General features: G+C 48.4%; 8 protein-coding genes across 8 annotated transcripts; 3 read left to right on the forward strand and 5 right to left on the reverse strand.

The window, feature by feature from the left end:
- Positions 1–419: 419 nt before the first annotated feature.
- On the reverse strand, positions 420–1,746 carry BO94DRAFT_470166 (uncharacterized protein; the record flags this gene model as incomplete). Its single annotated transcript, XM_025608319.1, has 5 exons — positions 420–661; positions 725–967; positions 1,034–1,111; positions 1,181–1,467; positions 1,514–1,746. 5 exons carry the CDS (start codon positions 1,744–1,746, stop codon positions 420–422), a joined length of 1,083 nt encoding a protein of 360 aa, XP_025465668.1.
- A 516-nt stretch (positions 1,747–2,262) lies between these two features.
- On the reverse strand, positions 2,263–3,318 carry BO94DRAFT_520322 (RTA1 domain-containing protein; the record flags this gene model as incomplete). Its single annotated transcript, XM_025610103.1, has 3 exons — positions 2,263–2,909; positions 2,970–3,062; positions 3,120–3,318. The coding sequence occupies 3 exons, from the start codon at positions 3,316–3,318 to the stop codon at positions 2,272–2,274; spliced, it is 930 nt and encodes a 309-aa protein (XP_025465669.1). The 3' UTR covers positions 2,263–2,271.
- Positions 3,319–4,008: 690 nt separating this feature from the next.
- On the reverse strand, positions 4,009–5,653 carry BO94DRAFT_470027 (Zn(II)2Cys6 transcription factor; the record flags this gene model as incomplete). Its single annotated transcript, XM_025608313.1, has 2 exons — positions 4,009–5,515; positions 5,571–5,653. The coding sequence occupies 2 exons, from the start codon at positions 5,651–5,653 to the stop codon at positions 4,009–4,011; spliced, it is 1,590 nt and encodes a 529-aa protein (XP_025465670.1).
- Positions 5,654–6,190: 537 nt separating this feature from the next.
- On the reverse strand, positions 6,191–7,302 carry BO94DRAFT_520323 (sulfite reductase; the record flags this gene model as incomplete). The annotated part of the gene is made up of 1 exon (XM_025610104.1): positions 6,191–7,302. The coding sequence occupies exon 1, from the start codon at positions 7,271–7,273 to the stop codon at positions 6,191–6,193; it is 1,083 nt and encodes a 360-aa protein (XP_025465671.1). The 5' UTR covers positions 7,274–7,302.
- A 191-nt stretch (positions 7,303–7,493) lies between these two features.
- BO94DRAFT_625760 (aspartate aminotransferase) lies at positions 7,494–9,172 on the forward strand (the record flags this gene model as incomplete). Its single annotated transcript, XM_025617305.1, has 7 exons — positions 7,494–7,622; positions 7,672–7,713; positions 7,767–8,023; positions 8,070–8,215; positions 8,268–8,476; positions 8,523–8,605; positions 8,664–9,172. 7 exons carry the CDS (start codon positions 7,494–7,496, stop codon positions 9,064–9,066), a joined length of 1,269 nt encoding a protein of 422 aa, XP_025465672.1. The 3' UTR covers positions 9,067–9,172.
- A 1,392-nt stretch (positions 9,173–10,564) lies between these two features.
- BO94DRAFT_601550 (tetratricopeptide repeat protein) lies at positions 10,565–13,091 on the forward strand (the record flags this gene model as incomplete). Its single annotated transcript, XM_025616390.1, has 4 exons — positions 10,565–11,197; positions 11,243–12,142; positions 12,214–12,873; positions 12,924–13,091. The coding sequence occupies 4 exons, from the start codon at positions 10,565–10,567 to the stop codon at positions 13,089–13,091; spliced, it is 2,361 nt and encodes a 786-aa protein (XP_025465673.1).
- Positions 13,092–13,362: 271 nt separating this feature from the next.
- On the forward strand, positions 13,363–14,539 carry BO94DRAFT_536866 (uncharacterized protein). The gene has a single exon (XM_025612134.1). The coding sequence runs from the start codon at positions 13,385–13,387 to the stop codon at positions 14,390–14,392; it is 1,008 nt and encodes a 335-aa protein (XP_025465674.1). The 5' UTR covers positions 13,363–13,384; the 3' UTR covers positions 14,393–14,539.
- Positions 14,540–17,704: 3,165 nt separating this feature from the next.
- BO94DRAFT_558043 (putative MFS transporter) lies at positions 17,705–19,564 on the reverse strand (the record flags this gene model as incomplete). The annotated part of the gene is made up of 6 exons (XM_025613973.1): positions 17,705–17,864; positions 17,925–18,413; positions 18,468–18,882; positions 18,953–19,238; positions 19,305–19,330; positions 19,381–19,564. 6 exons carry the CDS (start codon positions 19,562–19,564, stop codon positions 17,705–17,707), a joined length of 1,560 nt encoding a protein of 519 aa, XP_025465675.1.
- Between the last annotated feature and the right edge of the window lie 318 nt (positions 19,565–19,882).

Here is a 19,882-nt window from a genome sequence, read left to right on the forward strand (position 1 = left end):
AATGGTTACGTCACAGTGACAGTATGCATTGTTGATGGGTAGATAGTAGATAAGAGGATGAGTATGAGTAACTAATGAGTATATGTTGCCTGAAAAAAAATGTAAAAAGATAATGAAGATTGGAATTGTGAATTGGGATTTAGTGGATCGCTGCACTGGCTATCCCGCTACGCTATGGGAGAGGGAGGGAATATAATCTGCTGTATAGCTTGGATCAGAGGATGGAAGAGTTGGAAGATAAGCGGAAAAGGGGGGAAGTGTAATTTCAGCTTAACGATGTCAATGAAATAGATAGCAAAATACCAAATGCTATTCTCCAGTACTAAACCATCAACCAAACGCAAATAACCCTCAAAACAACCCATCCAAACCAGCCCAAGAACAAAATAAGCGATAAATTCCAACTCAACTATCCAAATTTAATCAAGAACAAGTGGATGCAAAGCATCAGACCCCACCTCCCTCTGCTCCTCCACAAACCTCTCCAACTTCCTCATCTCCCTGGACTCCAACACTTCCTTCGCCGAGGGCCTCTTCTTGGGGTCAATAATCATCATCAACGCCAACACATCCGTAATCTCCCTCGGCACTCCGAGACTCGTCAACTGCGTCTCAAACGGGGCAATACAATCCAAGTCCACCTTTACAACATTATTTAACTCTAACATCCCCATATGATATATCCTAAACCGAAAGTCCAGCCAGTACACCCACTCCGGATTACCAAGCTGTCCTGGATCCGGGATATACCATTCCGGAAAAAGTCGCTTGAGTTTCGACATGCAGAGCGCGGGTATCATTTCAGGTGTAGGACATCTGGCATAATTCAAGAGAAAGGGATTGATCCAGGAGAGGAGGGTTGCGCCGACGGACCACAGCTGGGAGGCGGAGGTGCAGAACTCGTAGAAGTGGGTTTCGGGAGCGCGGGTGGTGACTTCGCCGGGGGGATTAGAGCCGGTTGGGTGTACTGTGGTTGTTGGTTGTGTTTGTTAGTGGGTGGGGGGATTGAGCTGGGGTTGGGGAAGGGACGAACCGTTACCCAGGCTGCCGAGTTTGACGATGGGGTTGTTGGAGTTGTAGTTGGAGACGTAGATATGGGTGGGGTTGATGTCTGGTTTTGGAGTGATTCAGTAGATGAGGATGAAGATGGGAACGAGGATGGGGAATGGGGCATACATACCTGTATGGACATGTTGCAACCCGTCCAGAACAACACAGCTCTGTAGCAATGTTTTCAGAACTGCGAGGAGGAGAGGGAATTGCTTCTTATATCCCTTGTACGGGATCCGATCAAGAGTCGTATCCATCCATTCGAGAGCCAAAGTCCCGTAACTGATCAACTCGTATGACTTGCGGAAACACTGCGCCTCGCAGATACTTTTGAGGCCATAAAACAGACGTTCTGATTTCATTGGTGTCATCTTAGAATTATACCACTGGTTCCGCCTACCGATTTTGATAACAGCCCTGGTGGAATGTTAGATTGCGGGTGGGAAATATGGGCGGAACTTACCACTGGGGAGGGGGAGGGGCCTTATCGCTGGCATCGCGGTCGTCGTTTGGAATGACCTCGGCCTTGAATTGGATGGAACGCTGATGCTCCAATTTGCCTCCTCCGATGTGTTCGAGAATGCGGAAGCTCCAACGGCTCCAACGGGAGCCGCGGATTATGCGGCCGGGTTGAAGAGTGTATAGATCTTCTGGTCTGCGTTTGGGTCCAGTTAAACAGTCTATGAGTTCAATCATGGACTCGGAATCCCTAGATTGGGATTCCTCGGTTTGGGATTCCTCGCTATGGGATTCCTCGCTATGAGGTTCCTCGTACTGGGATTCCCTGGGCGAGGTGGACATTGTGTCGTTGGATGTAAGGATGTAGGTTGAGGTTGAGATTGAGGTTGGATGAGTTTGACGTGGACGGGCTTTTTCTCAAATAGCACAGTGCCACCAGCTGCTTTGTTGGAGATGAGAATAAAATGCCAATAATCTGTGTGCTTGGCATCGGCCACTTTGCGGAGATTTTCGGCGTTCAGCGCAATATCTAAGTACTATGTGGAAGGAGCCGACACAGACATGGGAGCTTCGTTATTGGAGGGATATGTAAAACTATGCAACATGCTAAATATGGAAAAACAAACAATGCCGTTGACAAAGAAAGTACAAGCCATTCAACCTCGCCCACGGTAGCATTTGAAGGGAGGGCGGAAGGTAACAAAGAATCCGGTAAACAGAACAAACACATCAAAGGTCTAGTAATAAAGAATCCGTTAATCCTCAGCGATGCCCATACCCCGTATACTCAGTGCTAGAATGTAGCTGTTGAGCCTCAGGGTCACCCAAATCAATAATAGCGCGATCTTTGGGCAGCACAAAGGTCATATCCGATGGAAGCAACCACCCGGGGTGGAAGATATTGAAGATCCCAACTGCCATAACCATCATAATCCCATCAAGTACAATGAAGTAAATCTGGTGGGTAATCAGGTATCCAGTCCAGCCTTGTGCCAGCTCGATGGTACGGTAGATACTCCGAATATAGATGCAGACGACGGAAAACACCATGGCGAAGAGAAGATATGATAGAGATCCTTGGATGAGCGACCCAAGGTATCCGAGGCGTAGCGAGCGACGGAAGAAGTCGACAGCGCAGATCACAAAGATTGTGAGCGAGACCAGCTGGAACACAATACCAGCCACCATGATGTTTGTGCCGAGTGAGGTGTCACCGTTTACTTCGTTGGACTCGGAGGAAGCTAGGCCACCACCTGCGGCTTGAATGACCAGGGACACAATGTCGCAGGTACAGAAGATCCAGAGGTAGCGTTTCGGAGAGAGAATTGAGGATTGGCGGCCGAAGAGCTGGATGAAGCGACCGAGGAGGACGTAAATCCCGGCGGTGAAAAAGGTCGGTGCTATTTTCCGATAAATCAGATTAGTCTCGATTGGAAGATGAGGACTGGAATGTTGCTCACCGATGATCAATGTTGAGATCTGTATCATGAATGCAGTCGAGTTATAGGGGCATTCGGCGGCCCATAGACGACCAGCCCATCCTAATACTTCCACTTGTTGATGTTAGCTGGCTATCCAGGAGGTATCCGGAAGTTAGACTGATAGCATACCCATGCATCCGATGCTAAACACACTGCACCACCATGTCCGCTTCCAACAAAATTGAATGATATGGACCACCATGGATAACCCAAAGAGAACGCAGAAGGCAATCCCAGCGGCTTGAAACGGGATGTATCCGTAAGAAGTGCTGAAACCCGGGTTGTAGGCTTTGCAGCCAACATAGAGATCGTTGTCGTTAGAAGACATGACTAGAACTGAGGTTATAGCGCCAAAGAATAGAGTATAAGAGTCGCTGATGCTTAATCGTAAAATGATGAAGAATACATCTCGAAGGCCTCGTCGCAAACCGCTTATATACCCTAGACGGCGTGGATAGGACCCTTCGAGGCTCAGCTAAGGTACATGAGGCATTGACCAACCGGCCAAAGTATAAAAATAAGAAACACGAACGATCCAATCACAGAATCGAACCACAATGCAGAGGCTGATAAGATCAGGCAGCGAGAATATAGTGAAGATCGCGGAGATGTGTATGCCTCGGATTGATATGATCTCGGCCCCACTGCCGCCCCCACTGCCGCAGCCACTCGACCTCTGATTGACCCGTTCGTAACTGATAACAATTAGCGCGCCCCGTCATCTTTTTATATCCATTGGCCCCAGACTCAGCCCCATCCGTTGGGTGGTGTCTGATTGGGGCCATCGTATTTTGACAGAATGGATCCACCTCCGATCAGCTTGTGCCTGTGATGCTTAGACCCCGGATGTGTGGCTTAGGTAGTTCTTAAAGGATGCAACAGGCAGTAATTATTTAGAGAATCCTCGTTATTCTGTGTTTATTGGATTTGACAATACCTTCGTCAGTGCCGAAAGTTGGTCTCATTCACCGTCAGTACTCAAATGATCGGTCAAGGTTCTTATTGGAAGTATATCGTTTTACCAGCTCACGTGCTCCCACCGGTCCTCCCAATGTCCATCTACCCCATGCGGCTTGGTCCGGAACAGAACAGGACATGGATTAGACGGCGACTCCATTTCACGATAAATCATCGCATCATATACTCGATGATGTGCTGCAGGCAGTCTCTGATTCACTGGAAGATGTACAAGAGCTGCTTCTTCAAGTTCCACGTATCTCCTGGCTACAGCAATATGAAGTCGCTTTTCCCACATGCCTTCTCTCGCTTGGTATCTCGTTAACGTATGCATAGTTCTGCGTCGCAAGATCGGGTGTCGACAGCGCATGACAGTCCAGTACAGCACGGGCATCACATCAGCATCGAGGAAGAATTGTTCCGTAGCCGAGCTGGGCGCGTCTTTCGCGCAGAGCTCGACTAGCTTTTCTCCTGCGGACACGATCTCTTCGAAGTGTGGGTAGAAGTGGTCGAAGTTCATCTCGTCCAGTGAGGTGCAGGTGCTGAGCCAGGTTACCGCGGCGTAATACTGGCACAAAATTGATAAAGGGGCACGGGGATCTAGTACCCCGGTGGCCCTTGCTGACCGTTTCCTCAGTATTTGGAAGGCTTTGAACCATGCATCAAACTCCGCTAAAAGATCTAGTTGCTGTTGGAGTTGTGATGGATGTATCGGCTCTTGTGGAGTTGTCCAAGTGTGACTCTGTACCGTGCGAATAAGGCACAAGGCCCGCGTCATGACATTGGTCAAGCAATCTCGTGCTTGGTTGATATTCTCGAAAACGAGATCTTTGTTCGATGCCAAAACGGCAAAGTCGTTCGATACCGTGGCCGTAAATGGCATCAGCTGGCGACCGAAATACGAAAGCTGAATATTCTGTCGATAAAAGAACTGGGATAGATCTCTACCAAAGGTACTCTGGTCTGCAGCTTTGTCTTGGAGGTGCCTCGACAGCATTCGCAACCCACCCTCAACATGATCCATTGCTTGTTTGGTATTGCCACTAAGCATCTCCAGAGAAATAAAAAGAACGCATTGGATCAACATCGAGTCGAACTCTCTATCAGTGGGACTTTCCATTTGCTGCAGGAATTTCCGGATGGCTTTGTTGTACTGTTGAATTGTGAATTCATCGGTCTGTCTTGAGTCGGCATTCGCAGCCATTAACCTGCCTTGAAGCTGACGTTGATGCAGAGCCCCCACGGCGATAACGGCATGTCGAACCGCAGGATTACAATGACTTAATTGTGGCAGGAACTTGGTCCAAAACTCCGACGGAAAGAAGCCCGACAGAGCATGGGCAGTCTGCGTACAGAAGAACTGCACGTATTGTCGCTCTTCCCGCGTACCTGGGACGAGAACAATATTCCGATCTGGGCTCGGGCTCCAAACATGTCGCGGGGCAGACTTGAAGATCGCTTGGCGAAGTTGTGTTTGTGATATATCTGTGTATCCGTCGCATTTTCGTCCTGTGAGAGTGCATCGACTGCACTCGGGCTTCTCTTCTCCGCATTTCACGCGGCGGATCCTGTCAGCGTGTCAGGGGGTGGGTATATTAGTGTGGGCTAATAGGCGCCACGTACTTGCACGTTACGCATCCTTTTTTGGACTTTCGCGTCCCGGCCCTCGTTCTCCGGTTCGAGGATGGTGCTCCAGAGTCAGACATGGTAGAGTAGTAAGCAGCGGGGCTACAATACGAGGGGGCAATGCGTTTGACGGCAGTAGATGTACTCTGGGCTCATTGAGAGGTAAGGCTGGAAGTCGGTAGGCTGAGACACGTCACCGTGTGTCGATCAAAAGGGGCCTAGACAAGGCTGACACCGTTTCACCAGTAACCATCACGTGACCTAAGAGTAACTGGGCTGCAGGGATGATGCTTACATCTGTTGACATATTCTTAAACTGATGTGATAAGACGGTTCTGAAATTTCCTTTTAAATAATTATTTATCAGTATTGGGTCATATTGGACATTTGATAATTGTCCATACTATCCTAAAATGAATATTTATTTTTGTGATATTATCTTGCGGGGCTAGTATCATGATTACTGCTATTACGAGAGAAAGTTATATTGTGGAATTTGGACGGCCACGCTTGTCAAAATTGAGGATCAATATTGACACCAGGATTCATCGTTGATGAACAATCACCTCATATCCCCGCGAGGATTGCTTGATCTACTCCCGCATGGTATACCTACCCTAGGTGTCCCTGGACCGCATGTAAATTCGCACCGTTGGCACATGATTTCGTCTCCCAAGTAGCGGCTGCTGCGCACCTGATTCATCCGTGGCTCTTGCTTGAATATCATATCTGCCTGGTCGGTGAATATACACTCGAAAGGAGAACAATTGCCACTCAAACTGCTTTCGCGGGACCACGCTTGCCTTATTCCAAGTATCTCCATGATCAAGACTGACCTCAACACGCACAATCTCATCTGCACCCCATGCGCGTCCCCAACCCTCAACATACTGAGAACCAATCACCACTTCCTCCGGTCGAGGCCGGACAATAATCGAATTAGGCTCAACCTTCCAGACAGGCCGTTTCCTTATGCCCTTCGAATCCGTTGGATCGAGCTCATTATAAAAGACAGTCGTGAATGGGCCTGCTGATCTCGTTGCCTGCACAGACAGTCGACACAACCATTTGGTGGAATTCGTTCCAAACCATCCTGGCACGACTAGTCTCACGGGCCCGCCGCGCTCTTTGGTCAATGGCTGACCATTCATCTCGTAAGCGATCAAAACTTCCGGCGATAAGGCCTTTTCAATAGGTAGATCCTTCTGGTATCTGTCCGCCGAGACACCAGCAAAGGTCCCCGAGTCTAACCCATCGGACCACACAAATAACCCTCGCTCACGGTCTGGCCGAGCAATTGATAGCAGATACTGCAGCGGGACCCCCGTCCATCGAACATTGCCGATGCGCCAGACATTCTTTGTTGGTGGGGTGATGGGACTGCCGTAGCATTCATGGAAAGACGTAACTGACTTGGACGGCATCTGTCGTAATTGTTCGAGATTCATAGGGAAAGGCCGTTCGACAAGCCCATCGACCACGAGTTTCCAGCTACTGGCATCCACAACCGCGGCTCCCATGTGGATTGTCTGAAAAAGACTGGCTTCAGGTGTCAGAGCCTCGTCCAATTCGTGGGGTGCAGGGGGGTGGCGTATGAAGAAGCCCTTTGGGTGGATGTCAATCAGGGCATTGCGTTCTGAGTCCGGGATGACCCCATTTCGTTCAATGAAGTCAATGGGGGGTGGATGGACATAACTCATCACGTTGTATATTTGCAGGTTTACCGGAGCGCAACAAGTGAATATCTGAACTAGTCCATAGGAAGAAAATGTCAATTACTCTTCTGTCGTGCCGCAGCAACCGCATTATCCGCCGGTGCGCCTTCCCGGGACATGCCCCACTTGAAGTCATGCAGATAAAAACCCTGAATCGAGTCGGGGCTCTGCACCATCCTTTAGCGCTTAAAATTGAAAATCCAGCATGGAGACCACATCTGCAAGAGGCAGGGCACTCGCAGCCCAGAAGCCAACTTTCCTGGATGTGCTGGGGGATCTGTGGGATCCGCATTCCAACCCTAATGGAATCGTGAATCTTGGGCTGGCCGAAAATGTACGATAAATACCCTTCACGTTTGTTAATATCGTCAATAACTGTTTAGACTCTCATGCACGCCGAGATGAAGGAATTTTGCAATGCCAATGTAATGATTACTCTTTGTTCTATCCGATCTAGGGTCCGTACTGATGGGTTCAGGTCCAAATCGATGCACACGCATTGACATACGGGGATGGATTCAGTGGCTCCCATCGGCTCAAAAAGGCCATGAGCCAATTTTTAAACCGCTATTTCAGCCCTTGGACAGCTCTTCACCCTTCCGACCTCGCCATCACATCAGGTGTTAGCAATGCACTCGAGTGCTGTGCTTGGGCGTTGGCTGATGCTGGAGATCATATTCTTGTCGGACGCCCCTACTCCAATGCGTTCAAAACGATATATGGATCGCGGCCGGGGTGCGTAATCCTTAATTTAGCTACGGAGATAGACTTATGGTTGCAGGATTGAATTAGTTGAGGTTTCCTTCGGGACCACAGACCCGTTCAGCATGGCCGCTATTGACGAGTATGAGCGGGCGTATGCTGCAGCAAAAAGCAAGGGACTCCGGATTAGAGCCGTTCTGCTATGTTCACCACATAATCCTCTCGGTGAGTTCAATGTCTTGCCCATGGGGAGCAGTATGCTCACTGAACTTCCCAGGACGCTGCTACTCCGAAAAGGTTTTGAAGGGATATATGAGGTTCTGTTCCAGAAACGGACTGCATTTAATTAGTGATGAGATCTATGCAATGTCAGTATGGAAGAATCCACGGATGTCTGATGCCCCTGGCTTCAAGTCTATATTATCCATGGATGTCAGGGAATTTATGGATCCAAGCATGGTGCATGTTGTTTGGGGGTTAAGCAAAGTACGAAGCCCGAACTACTTCACCATAGGATGCTGACCTTGGGCAGGACTTTGGTTCTACAGGCTTACGAATCGGTTGTCTGGTTAGCCCATCCAACAGAGTGTTCTTGGAGGCCGTGGAAGGCATATCGTATGATTTCATACCTGTCTGCCATCGGAAGCCGTGCTAACCATTCTTTCTCATCTAGTCTTTACAACTTCCCATCTAGCGTCGGAGATCAGCTTGCTTCACGTCTTTTACTAGATGACATATTCACAGAGCAATACATCTCTATAAATCAACATCGTTTAGCAGAAAGCTATCAATATGCAACCGAGTTTCTTCGATCCCACAACATTCCTTATCTGGAGTGCAATGCTGCCTTCTTCATATGGATGAACTTAGGAGCTGTGATGGACGCCACAGCCACCGACCAGGAAATTCTTGCTAAGCTAAGGGAAGATAGGGTATATATTGCACCAGGAACGGTTTATGCTGGAGAAGAACCAGGCTGGTTCCGGTTGGTGTTTGGACATCCTCCACATGTCCTGGAGGAGGGACTAAGTAGGATGGTTCGAGCTATTCAATCAGAAAATCATGAGCGGACATGACTGGGGTTTCCATAGCAATATGTCGCTGCATATTGAATCAGGAATAGAACCACTCGAACAGTTTCTGCGCTATAGATAGATTGGGGGTGTGAATGCTGAGAATGGGTTGATGAATACCGTGCGTAACCAGCACTTGAACAAAACCTTGAAGAGGAATACTATGACCCTACCAGTAAAAGGGATTAGAGTGGAAGTAGTCTAGACAAACATGTGGTACTAGTTATTGTCTTTTAGATATTAATATCAAAGAGAATGAGCACACGCTAGACAGAGAGTTGAGTGACTAGATACATAAATGTTCGAACAAAGGTTATAAATTGTTGGGATCCCCGATGGGCTCCCATGCCGGTAGGCAACGTAGGGTCACGTGACACTCCTCCCTACACCGCTAGTTAGTCCATATAGATGGCCTACGAGGCCCCTAGCTACATCATCATCCATCTCATTCTACACGGTTGAATCGCCTTAGTAGCCACTCCAACATAAATGGATGAATACATAACTCAAACCAGGAAATATTCATCTGGCGGTGTCGTCATAAAGTGAACTTATGAGTTGGGTCACTTGCGGGAGATCAGTCCAAAAGACCCCATACATAAGTGGAGTATTAAGCTGATTGCCAATTTAGCGAAGAATGTTACGGAACTAGCTACTCTAATGACAGCAACATACCGTGCAAGCGCCGACTGCACCGCGTTTAATCCCGAGTCAAGAATAGCTTTAAAAAGGGCTATGCCCGTCTGGTTCCGATGCTACGATGAAAAATGTCGATAAAGAGGAGAAATCCGAGAGGCTCTCTGTGAGAGTATGCAAAGAGAGCGAAGAAGAGGAGAGTCCCGGAGAGCTCTCTTGAAGTAGGAAACTCGGACAAGGGCATAAGTAGGCACGACGTCCCTAGCGTTAGATCGTTTCTCTTCAGCAAACAAATCTTAGTCCCTGGCCCCCGATTTGCAAAGTTTCCGACAAGCAAACAATTATGAACTACGCTATTGAGTACAAACGGCCTGTTTGAAAGTACTATCGTGTCCGGTCTTCTAGCCCATTGCCCTATACCCCATGTTTGATGCATGGGGCTGAAAGGTGCACTTTTATATAGAGTTTTCGTTACTTCTACTCTGCTTAGGAACAAGAATGTTCCTGCATGATTTCGGAAATTTGCAAATTGGGGGCCAGGGACTGCATGTTGCCTTACTCTAAGTTTGGCAGATCAAGGCTGTTTAGCCCATTCCATAACTCGGGGCAGTAGCGACCTACTGCTCCCTGCTCCGCAATTGAGAACCGAAGAATCCAGACACCTCATTGGTTTCCTTCCAACGTATGAGGTTGTGGAAAGTCATGGTGTGGAACATGAGCAGGCAACAGTCAACTCGCACACTCACACCTGGAGGTCGACAGGGAAGAGTGAGTCACTTCTGGTTACTCCGGAAGTTCCTCTGTACGATCTACTTCGTCCTTGGCGCTTCATCAACGGGTGCGATTCGTCCCCGTCCGATGAACGATGTGTGCAATGGGCCGTTTCGGGGAATCTGGCGGCAGATCACTTGGCAATGCTGGCGAGGCTGGCGAGGCTGGCAAATTGACTTGGGCATTCTTGTACCATTGTCTCCCTCAGCTGGGAGAGGCACAATCATCTCTGTTCGCACTCAGTTCTTTGTATGGTGTTCCGCATTTGCGAGACGCCATCTCCGATAAAGAAGTCAATTCCCGTATCCACAGCTGGCTGATCAGCATGGACGTGACTATGGAGGATAATTTGGAAGTTGCAGTGGATGTGGGAGACGATCTCGCATCCCTGAGGGGTCTGGTTAGACTTGGGCAATTCAAGGAGGCAATTTCCCTGTATGACGACCGCCTCGCTCAGCATCAAGATTCTTTCGCAGTCGTGGCGGGGTATGCGGACCTTCTCCTAGAACAAGGGGCCTTTAAAGATCTCAAGGCCTTTGCCGACCGTGCCCTGTTCAATCCTCCGGGGGAGTTCGCCCCCGAAGAGGTCCTTCTACTGAAGGTCCTCCAATGCCTTGCGCAGTATCACACGCGATGCGCGTTGGTTCCGGCCCTGCGGGCGGCATTAGATGGATTGCACTTGCTGAGCAAGGAGGTTGTCTTGAACGAACGTCCCACCGATGTCCAGGTATGTCATTGACGGTCACCACGAGCATGGCTTACCTTTTCCTAGATCCAGTTGGCCGAGGCATGTATGCGTATCATCTCATATGCGGCCCGACAGTCCAACTTTCTAGACACCCCTTTATATCGACCCCTGTTGCACTGGGTGATTCGGGACAACAGCCAGCCTGCGAGACCACAGGCTGCAATGGAAAGCAACGATGATTGCCAGAATCACCTTCAGATCAATACCTGGCACCGTAATCTGGTCGAACACAACTACCATTGGCCATCACACCGTCTCTTACGCTTCATATTGCCTGTACTTGGGGATACCGGTGGTTTTTACGTTCTTAATGGTTCATTTGAAGCATTCTTCCAGATTCCGGCCCTTTCTGATGCTGCCAATGTCTTTCTTGGGCCGATGGAAGTTGTGGAAGGTGATGAGCAGCGTCTTCTTGCCAACTTTGCTAATGCATCTCTGCTCGCCACCTTCCTGGGGGGCAAATCAACTCAGCAGGACGTCCGTAAAGCCCATGTGCAGTTCCAGGGGATCACGCAGTCCCTGGCAACAATGATAGAATCCACCTACCCCCGTTTGACTAACACTCGAGTATATTGGAATTGGCAATTGTCGCGATGTACTCTACCGCGCGAACCGGTTCAACTCGTCCAATGGGCCGACAGCGAGGGGATGCCAGCATGTAGCTCATCCCACGGAAAGCGGAGATATCGGTCGCAGGAAAGTCTGGAGTCCATCAGAATAAAGGCCAAGGAGCTCGGGGACTATGAACTATTGCAATGTGTGTTGCAATACGAAGACATCGAAATTTGGGATAGCCCTGAACGGCAGCAAGCAATTGACGAGCTGCACAAGCTGCAATCTGAAATCATGCAAGACCTCCCGGCGTACTTGCAAGGCCTGGCGGACGGATATCTGTTGGAGTGGCTACTAAGGCGATTCAACCGTGTAGAATAAGATGGATGATGATCTAGCTAGGGGCCTCGTAGGCCATCTATATGGACTAACTAGCGGTGTAGGGAGGAGTGTCACGTGACCCTACGTTGCCTACCGGCGTGGGAGCCCATCGGGGATCCCAACAATATCTAAACGCTAACTGTAAGAGACAATTTGGCTTTACTCCGTTCCCGCAGACATATGAACCTATTCTGGCAAATCCCACCGGTACCATATTTTATCCGCCTTTAGGTCAAGACCTTGTGGGTAAGATTGAGAATTTCCTTGCACGGTTTCCCTATCGCTTCGAAAACCGCTTAACCAGACTTGATGCACGACGAAGCCTCATCCTCTTTGGCATTCCTTCACTGGCTTGGAAGGCAAAGAGGGCCGAATACGTTCATCTGGTACAAGTAAATGCCAATTGGGAGGCAAGGCAGAAGGGCAGAGAAGTAGCATTCGTGGGAAGGTTTCTCCCGTCTGAACTTCATTCCCAGCTGCAGTCTTGCTTCCCAGAGCCCATCTGGAAGCCTGACCCTTACCCGTATGATGGAGGATTGCGTGCAGACAGTAGCAAGGACGCAATTGCCAGGAGCAGGGCGCATCCAAGGACAACCCGAGAGAGACTGGAGAAATTCGAACTAGACAAGGAGAAACGTCGGATGCATCACCAATATCTCTTACTCGTTGTCCCGCAGAACCGCACGTTTATATTTCCTTTTCGTTGGGGTCGCTCGAAGGAGGTGAGTGAACGTCGAAATCTCAGGGATTGACATGCTGCTGACATGTGCAGGCACTGGAGGAGACCGTGAAAGAACTGTTTAAATTTGATACCTTTCTGGAACCATGGATCAGCTCTGGAAGGTATCGTTTCACAGATTGGCGTGGTGGCCGGGTTCAACCCGATAAGTGGACCACAGTGGTTAAGCCCGGGGCGACAGTCGGGATACGTCCAATCTAACGATGAAACACCCTAGTCTATCATCCTGATGTGCATTGAGATAGTTATGTTCTAGTCAAATTGAACCTTGCATTTCATAACCAACCCATCATTCCATTCACATCTTCTAACCAGCTAGCTAGTTATGCTGTGCCAATGCCCAATCTACGATAAAAATAGAACCCCAGCCAAGAAGACCCGCTCTATTACGTCATTGGACCCTGTGCTAAGCCTCTCCACGTAGTGATATTTATCTCGCTCTGGCCCTTACCTCCAAAATCAAAATCCCACTATCACCACCACCACCCTCCAACATGCATCTCGATCACAAAATCCCCTGGAACACAGCAGCCACACATGTTACTTACATAAAAAACAACCCTCAATTCACCCCCCGTCGCACCGACCTTTTCACTCGCAGCAAACCCTCCGAATCCACAGACCTCAACCATTTCCGCCGCACGCTGATCCGCACAATCCGGGAATTCTCAACCACGGAAGAATCCAAGCCCCTGAAGTGTATTCCCCTGGACAATCTTCTCTCCGATGATCTTCTCTCTTATCCGGAACAACACTTCAACCTGGGTTCTCATACCACAAACTCGGCCCTGAATAACCCTCTTTCTTCTCAACATCGAAATATCCAATACTGGATTGACCGTGCCGGTACACCACCTACCAGCTATGTCAGCGGGGATGGCGATCTAGCCGATGCAGTGAAAATGCTCATTATCATTGCTGGTAGTGCTAAGAAGGGTGACGAGAAATCGAAGGAAATGTCAAGAGAGGCGATATCTGTTCTGTTGACGCTGTCTCGTCATCCACAGGTTCCTTTGCATACATTGGCGAGTATTCACTGGGGTCATGCGTTTGGGGTGGAGTTGGTGGCGGATACTGCGTTGACGGTTTATATTCTCATTAATTTGATGGATCGGGTGGTTTCTAACAAGCGAGATGACAATGAGGCCTCGGTCCTGGAAACGAGGACATTCCAATATTGGGCGGGTAATGCCCTCGCGAACTATGATTACCCGGCACAGAATATTCCGCACCGGAGGTTTTGGACTGGGCTGGGGGTTACGGAGGAATGGGTGTATCAGCAGCGGGGTCGTGAGGGGTTGCCTACCGTGGGTGGAACTGATCCGTTGAAGGGGGAGACTGAGGATATAAGAAGTGGGTTGCAACAGTATCTCAAGACTTGTTTTGCGATATTGTACGTTTATGATATGCTATTGAGGGAGTGGTATGGAAGCGAGGCAGCGGACGAGAAGTGGGAGTATCGGATCGGCTGTCTGTTTGAGTCTTGGGGGTGCAGGTTGTAAACATATTCAAGTTTCAATATTGAATGAGCGGTCCGGACTTTTACTGCTCGTGTTTAATGCGATCTCTGTGTCTTTTCCTTCCCTAACGGCCCTAGTTGCTCGCTCTACTGGTACAATAATCGGGTTTATGGACGATCATCTTTCTTGAGTCTGAGGCCTGTGTGCGGGCTTGCAAGTCATACACGGAGACCTTTGATATACACAGTGGTGCTTTGCAGGATACCACTACACAGTTTCGGTAATCATAGAGACTATGTACATGACTTGTGTTGAACATCGACTTACGGAAATGTGCCGTTTATGACTACGGATGACCTCAACTGCGTGATTTATCTCCGACATTGATTAAATCAGTAATAGGTAATTTGTTTGGAGTAATGAGACTTGAGTTTCGGTTCCGAGTAAACCTCCACCATGGATCAGAAGTTTTCGATCTGCCCAACACGAGGAGAAAGCCTCGGCATACGGTCATTGTATGTCTGAAGTTCAAGCCACTAGTATGTGTATGATATCAGCTTGGCTGTTTGTAGCTGTACTATGTTTCCACTCCAATTATACGACTTTCTGCGGTTCAGTTATGCAACACGGGCTGGCTATACATATTTCCATTACTTGGCTCACCGTCGTCCGGTGTCGGAGGAAGCACGATACACGTTGATAATATCAGATTGATACGATACGCTTTTGCAGCAAACGTTTCAATTAATCTGGATGTAAGAGATGTATGGTAGTTGAACAGAGTTTGTATCACTTGAGATGATACTGGATGAACATTATCGGAATCTCTATAACATGAGTTTCTTCCTACTGGACAGTATGAAGTAAACCTTTACACCCAAAGACATCATAATTTGACTTCACGGATGTGATAATGATGGACTGCTCTAGTCCTCCTTTCAGTCGAATTATCCCATGGAAAGGCGTTCGTACGTACAGTGCCTGTCTAACCGGACTTGTTTGCCTGCTATGTAAGCTTTCTACCAAATCTTATTATCAAGAGGAGATGTTGTGTAAGAGGAATCATGTGTCAAATATTCCAGTGCTACAGGCCACAGAAATCTAGCCTCACCCCATGACATGCTGTGTGACGAAAGGATTACACTGATCCCTACCCTTAGCTGTCATTACCAGCCTAAGCCAAAACATCACCCGGAACTACATTCCGATCCCCTCCAAGCAATTAACCTTTCCACCCCATCGTCAGACTTCCACACTCCACGCATCGGTCTAGGCCATGACATGGTTATTACCAGCGTAGCATACAAATAACCTTGACCCAAATTACGTCTTTATTATTCCCACATACCTCCTTCCTACTCACAGAAACCACCTATAAATTAAGCCTACCACCCCACCAGCAGTTGAAGACCACCACCTCCACTTGAAGGCTCACCAGCACCGCCGTCTAGGGGAGGAGAAGGGCCTCCTTCTGGCGGGGGCCCTCCACCACGAAGCAAAGTACCGGGCGCTCTCACGGGCGATCCCTTCCTGTGTCTCTGAGTCGTGATGGCGGGCCCTCTGCGCGCGGAGGCGCTGGCGGTCCTTTTCCTGGTGGTGGTCGTTCTCTTCCAGGTCTTCCAGAGGATCGTCATGCTGGTCCTCCGTTTGGTGGGAGGTGGTGGTACCCCACCTCCGGGATTATACCTACCCCGTGGAGGTTGTGACCCTTCGCTAGGGTATCTATAATCCAGGGGGTGGGATGCCAAATTACGAGCTCAACGCAACCCACTCACCATCCGGGAGGAATGACTAAAACTAGCGATGTACCATTAACATCTTATCTTGCGCGGAGACATGCGAATTCCTCTGTCGAGTGTCAAAGGTACCCTCCCCAAGCTCTAATAGCGGCAGGGAACGTTGCTAATGACAGCAAAGTGTTGTTCTCCATCCCAATCTACAACTGGGGATTCCAGGCGGTACATGCGCTTTATACTGACCAGACACTGCATGTGGCGGTGGTGTTAATGACTACACTTTCAACAATGCTCCGGGCATTTCTTCTGCAGTATTCTGCAGACAATACATTCATTCCATGTTCTACAGACTGTCCTTTGCCGACGGTCAGCACTACGCTAGTCAAGCCGGTGAAGTATGGATTCTCTCTCTAGCACACCATCCAATGTTGTCTTTCCGCTAACTAATAGTACCCTTCAGGCTGGACTATGCGGTATTCGTTTCTCCAATAAACAAAACAGTTTCAAAGACTGGATGAACCCTCATTCCAAGCTTACTTCCTGTCAGTATTCAATAGCAAGTACTGCTATTATAATCAGCAAACAGCGCATCCCAGATTGATACAACTGGGTTTCTACTCTATGGGATGTACTAGATCTTGCGACAACGACGGGTTCTGTTAAGAATAGAGTTCATCTCAAAGTCAACAGTCAAACTGGATTCTTATGTCATTTCACAGTAGACACCCTGAAGTTGGTCAGGGTGTAGCGATTGCGCTTAGCGAGCAAGCGTTTGAATTCATTCGATTTGTTGATTGAGCGTTAAAATAATCAACTCATATCTATTAGCTTAATGAAAGTCAGTTTTATGTCATGTTAGCTATGTAGGCATTTCCTGTTGAAGGAAGAATATGGAGCCAAAATGCTTGTCAAATCCTGACAGTGGAACAACGCAAAAGCCCACGTGTATAGGAAACGTCTTAATAACATGGCAGAACTGATATGCGACTGGTCAGCTAATCTTTATCTGTCGTTCTCCGGTCCTCATTTCTGATTCTAACCTATTTATTGTATCGTTGTTTGTTATGCTTGCATGCCATCGTGACTCCATCAAGGCGTGGTTGAAAGGTTATAAAGTATCTATAAAACAACGAGTCAGAATTAAATTACTATTAATAAACCCAACCACCAACCAAATCCCACCCAGCACCAAAAGCATGGGGGAAGAATTAACAACCCCAAACAAAAAAACAAAAACATACAACAGAAGGGATTCGCTGGTGGTCACCCACCCAACTACTAACCTCCCGGCGTGTGGCTTAAGTACGGCTGAGCGGACGGGAAGCCCTGTTCTCCACACCCTGTGGTCGTATGTACTAGATACAAGATACAAATGGGTTATGTGTGTTGAAAGACATTAGCATGATTTTGGAGAGTAGGAAATATACTTTAACGGTGGTGTGGAATTACATCGATGTCACTGTTAACAGTGCAGCTCTTGGAATTCTGCTCTTCTGGATCGGTGTGATAAAAGTTTCAATTATTTGTACCACGCAGAAGTACAGACACAAGGAAAGGTACAATATGTCGTAGCATCTCGATGACATGATAAATAGAGTAGCATGTGCAGCCAACCCACTCAATACACGTACCGAAAATGCAAATTCTCCTTATCAGTCAAATCATCAAACGCGATTCTGTCCTGCTCGGATTCATCCAAGTCCAGCGCGGCTCGTCGGCTCGTCTCTCGAGAGAAGAGTATATAAAGTACAAGACAGCAGAGGATGGTAATGCAGTAGCTATAAAACATGCACACGTCAGTTTACCTTTCCAAAGAATATCCTAAGAAAGAAATCAACGAGAACAGGATCGAAAGATACCAAATAATCAACCCCGTCCACAACTCCGGATAATGCTGACTCTTCATTTGGCTTTTAATCAACTGCGGACCAATGATATTGCCCACACAGTAGGCAACAAAGATGGCTGATGCCATGAAGCTTTTTTTCGTATGGCCTGCAACGTTACTAGCCCCTAGCGAGATAGCAAGGCTGACAACCGGGCCAAAGAAACCAATCAATTGGTATCCTACCACTGGTGTGATGGGTCTCACTCCCCAGGTCGATTTCCACATCATGGCGAATCCAGCTATTACTGGAAGGCAGCAAAGTAATAAGCTTAGGATGCGTATGTTGCGATACCGACTGCATAGCCAGCCGATGAGGATGATGCCTATGCTGGAGATGCCACCAAGAGGGAACTGGAAGAGAATGGCCTCGAGGGAGGTGTAACCGAAGGTTGCCACGATGAGAGGACCGAAGCCAGAGACTGCGCCGTTTACAGTATATCTGTTGAGGGGGGGTTAGCATGGACGATAAGTGGGGAGGAAATGGAAGACCTACGCCGAGGCCATGATCACAGCAACCAGCCACACCTTCACATCCAGAGCTGCCTCTTTTACTTGAGACATTTTCAAAGTCGGATTTTTCACCCCGGTTTGGCCCTCTCGCAGTCGCTCCAGCGCTATAGTTCGCTCTTCCGGGGTAAGAAACCATGCTTCAGAAGGTGAGGACGGGAGGAAGAAACAAGCAATGCCGACTGGAAATGTTAGTGCTCCAGCAAATATGTATATATACTGCCACGGCCTCAGCGCGCTGTTCTCAATCTGGGCAAACCCGTAGTTGAAGGCGCCGCCGATGATTGTCAGCCATCCAGTGCCGGAGAACCACCAGCTTTGGCGTAGGGTTTGCTCGGATTGAGTATAGAACCCACTAACAGTGACCATGAAGCATGTGGGAATTATCGACTCCGTGAAACCTGATGCTGTTAGCATCGTTGTCACACACGAAAAAGCAAATGAATAAGAGAAGAAAGATAGGGGGACTACCCAAGAAGAAGCGTTGCACAAAAAGGCCTTGCCAGGTAGTTACTCCTGCAGTGGAAGCGCATACTATCGCCCAGAGGATCATCATAGGACCTAGGACATATCGGGTCTGGAAACGATGCAAGATGAATGTCATCGGGTAGGAGCCAAATAACTGGCCAAAATAGAAGATCGATGTTGCCCAGCTCAGTCTTGAGGTGTCGGTTGTAACTGGGGTGACCGAGTAATCAGTCACAGAGAGCTGAAGGTCTGTAGTCATACCAAGTATGGCAGCACTTCCAAGGATTGCCTTTAAATGTTAGTTCATCAGGTGGCCACCTGTCAAGAGTGCCTTTCTGGGCAGATTTATGCTCACTTTGTCGTAGTACACCAGTCCATAGCCTGATGCATATGTTAGTGATAAGCAGCTGTGAAGTGCCACCGGTACTTACCAACTACCATCGTTGGCATCAAAAAGTAATCAAGTTTCCTCAACACTCGTTTATGCAGTTGGGGATCAAACTGCCTCGGTCCCTCTTCAGTGGAGTCAAGACCACCTTTTGACATGGCGTCCCCTTCAGTTACGCTGTACTGCTTCATTGCCTCGTCTGGATGGTTAGAGACTGGACTCTCCATTTTAGCGGCTGAAGAGAGGTGTTTTTCCGACGTCAATGTACTTGGGATTCATCAGAATTTTGTAAGGATTCGCGATTCTCTGGAAGGAAGCTTTTAGAGAAAATGAAAACAAATTACATCCGACTTCGGAAGCAGGCACAGAGTAGAATCCCTGCCTAATCGCACATGGAGAAATGGCTCAAAGTTTTCTGTGACTTATCTATCGCGCAAAGCAATGCGAAATGACGTGCGTCCATGGGCCAAGGGCAGGGATTCAACACCGGGATTTGGAAAAACGATGGAAGGATCCCAAACCCACTTAGTACATCCACGTGGGAA

This window comes from Aspergillus sclerotioniger, assembly GCF_003184525.1.
Source record: "Aspergillus sclerotioniger CBS 115572 chromosome Unknown BO94scaffold_20, whole genome shotgun sequence".
Taxonomy (NCBI): Eukaryota; Fungi; Ascomycota; class Eurotiomycetes; order Eurotiales; family Aspergillaceae; genus Aspergillus; species Aspergillus sclerotioniger.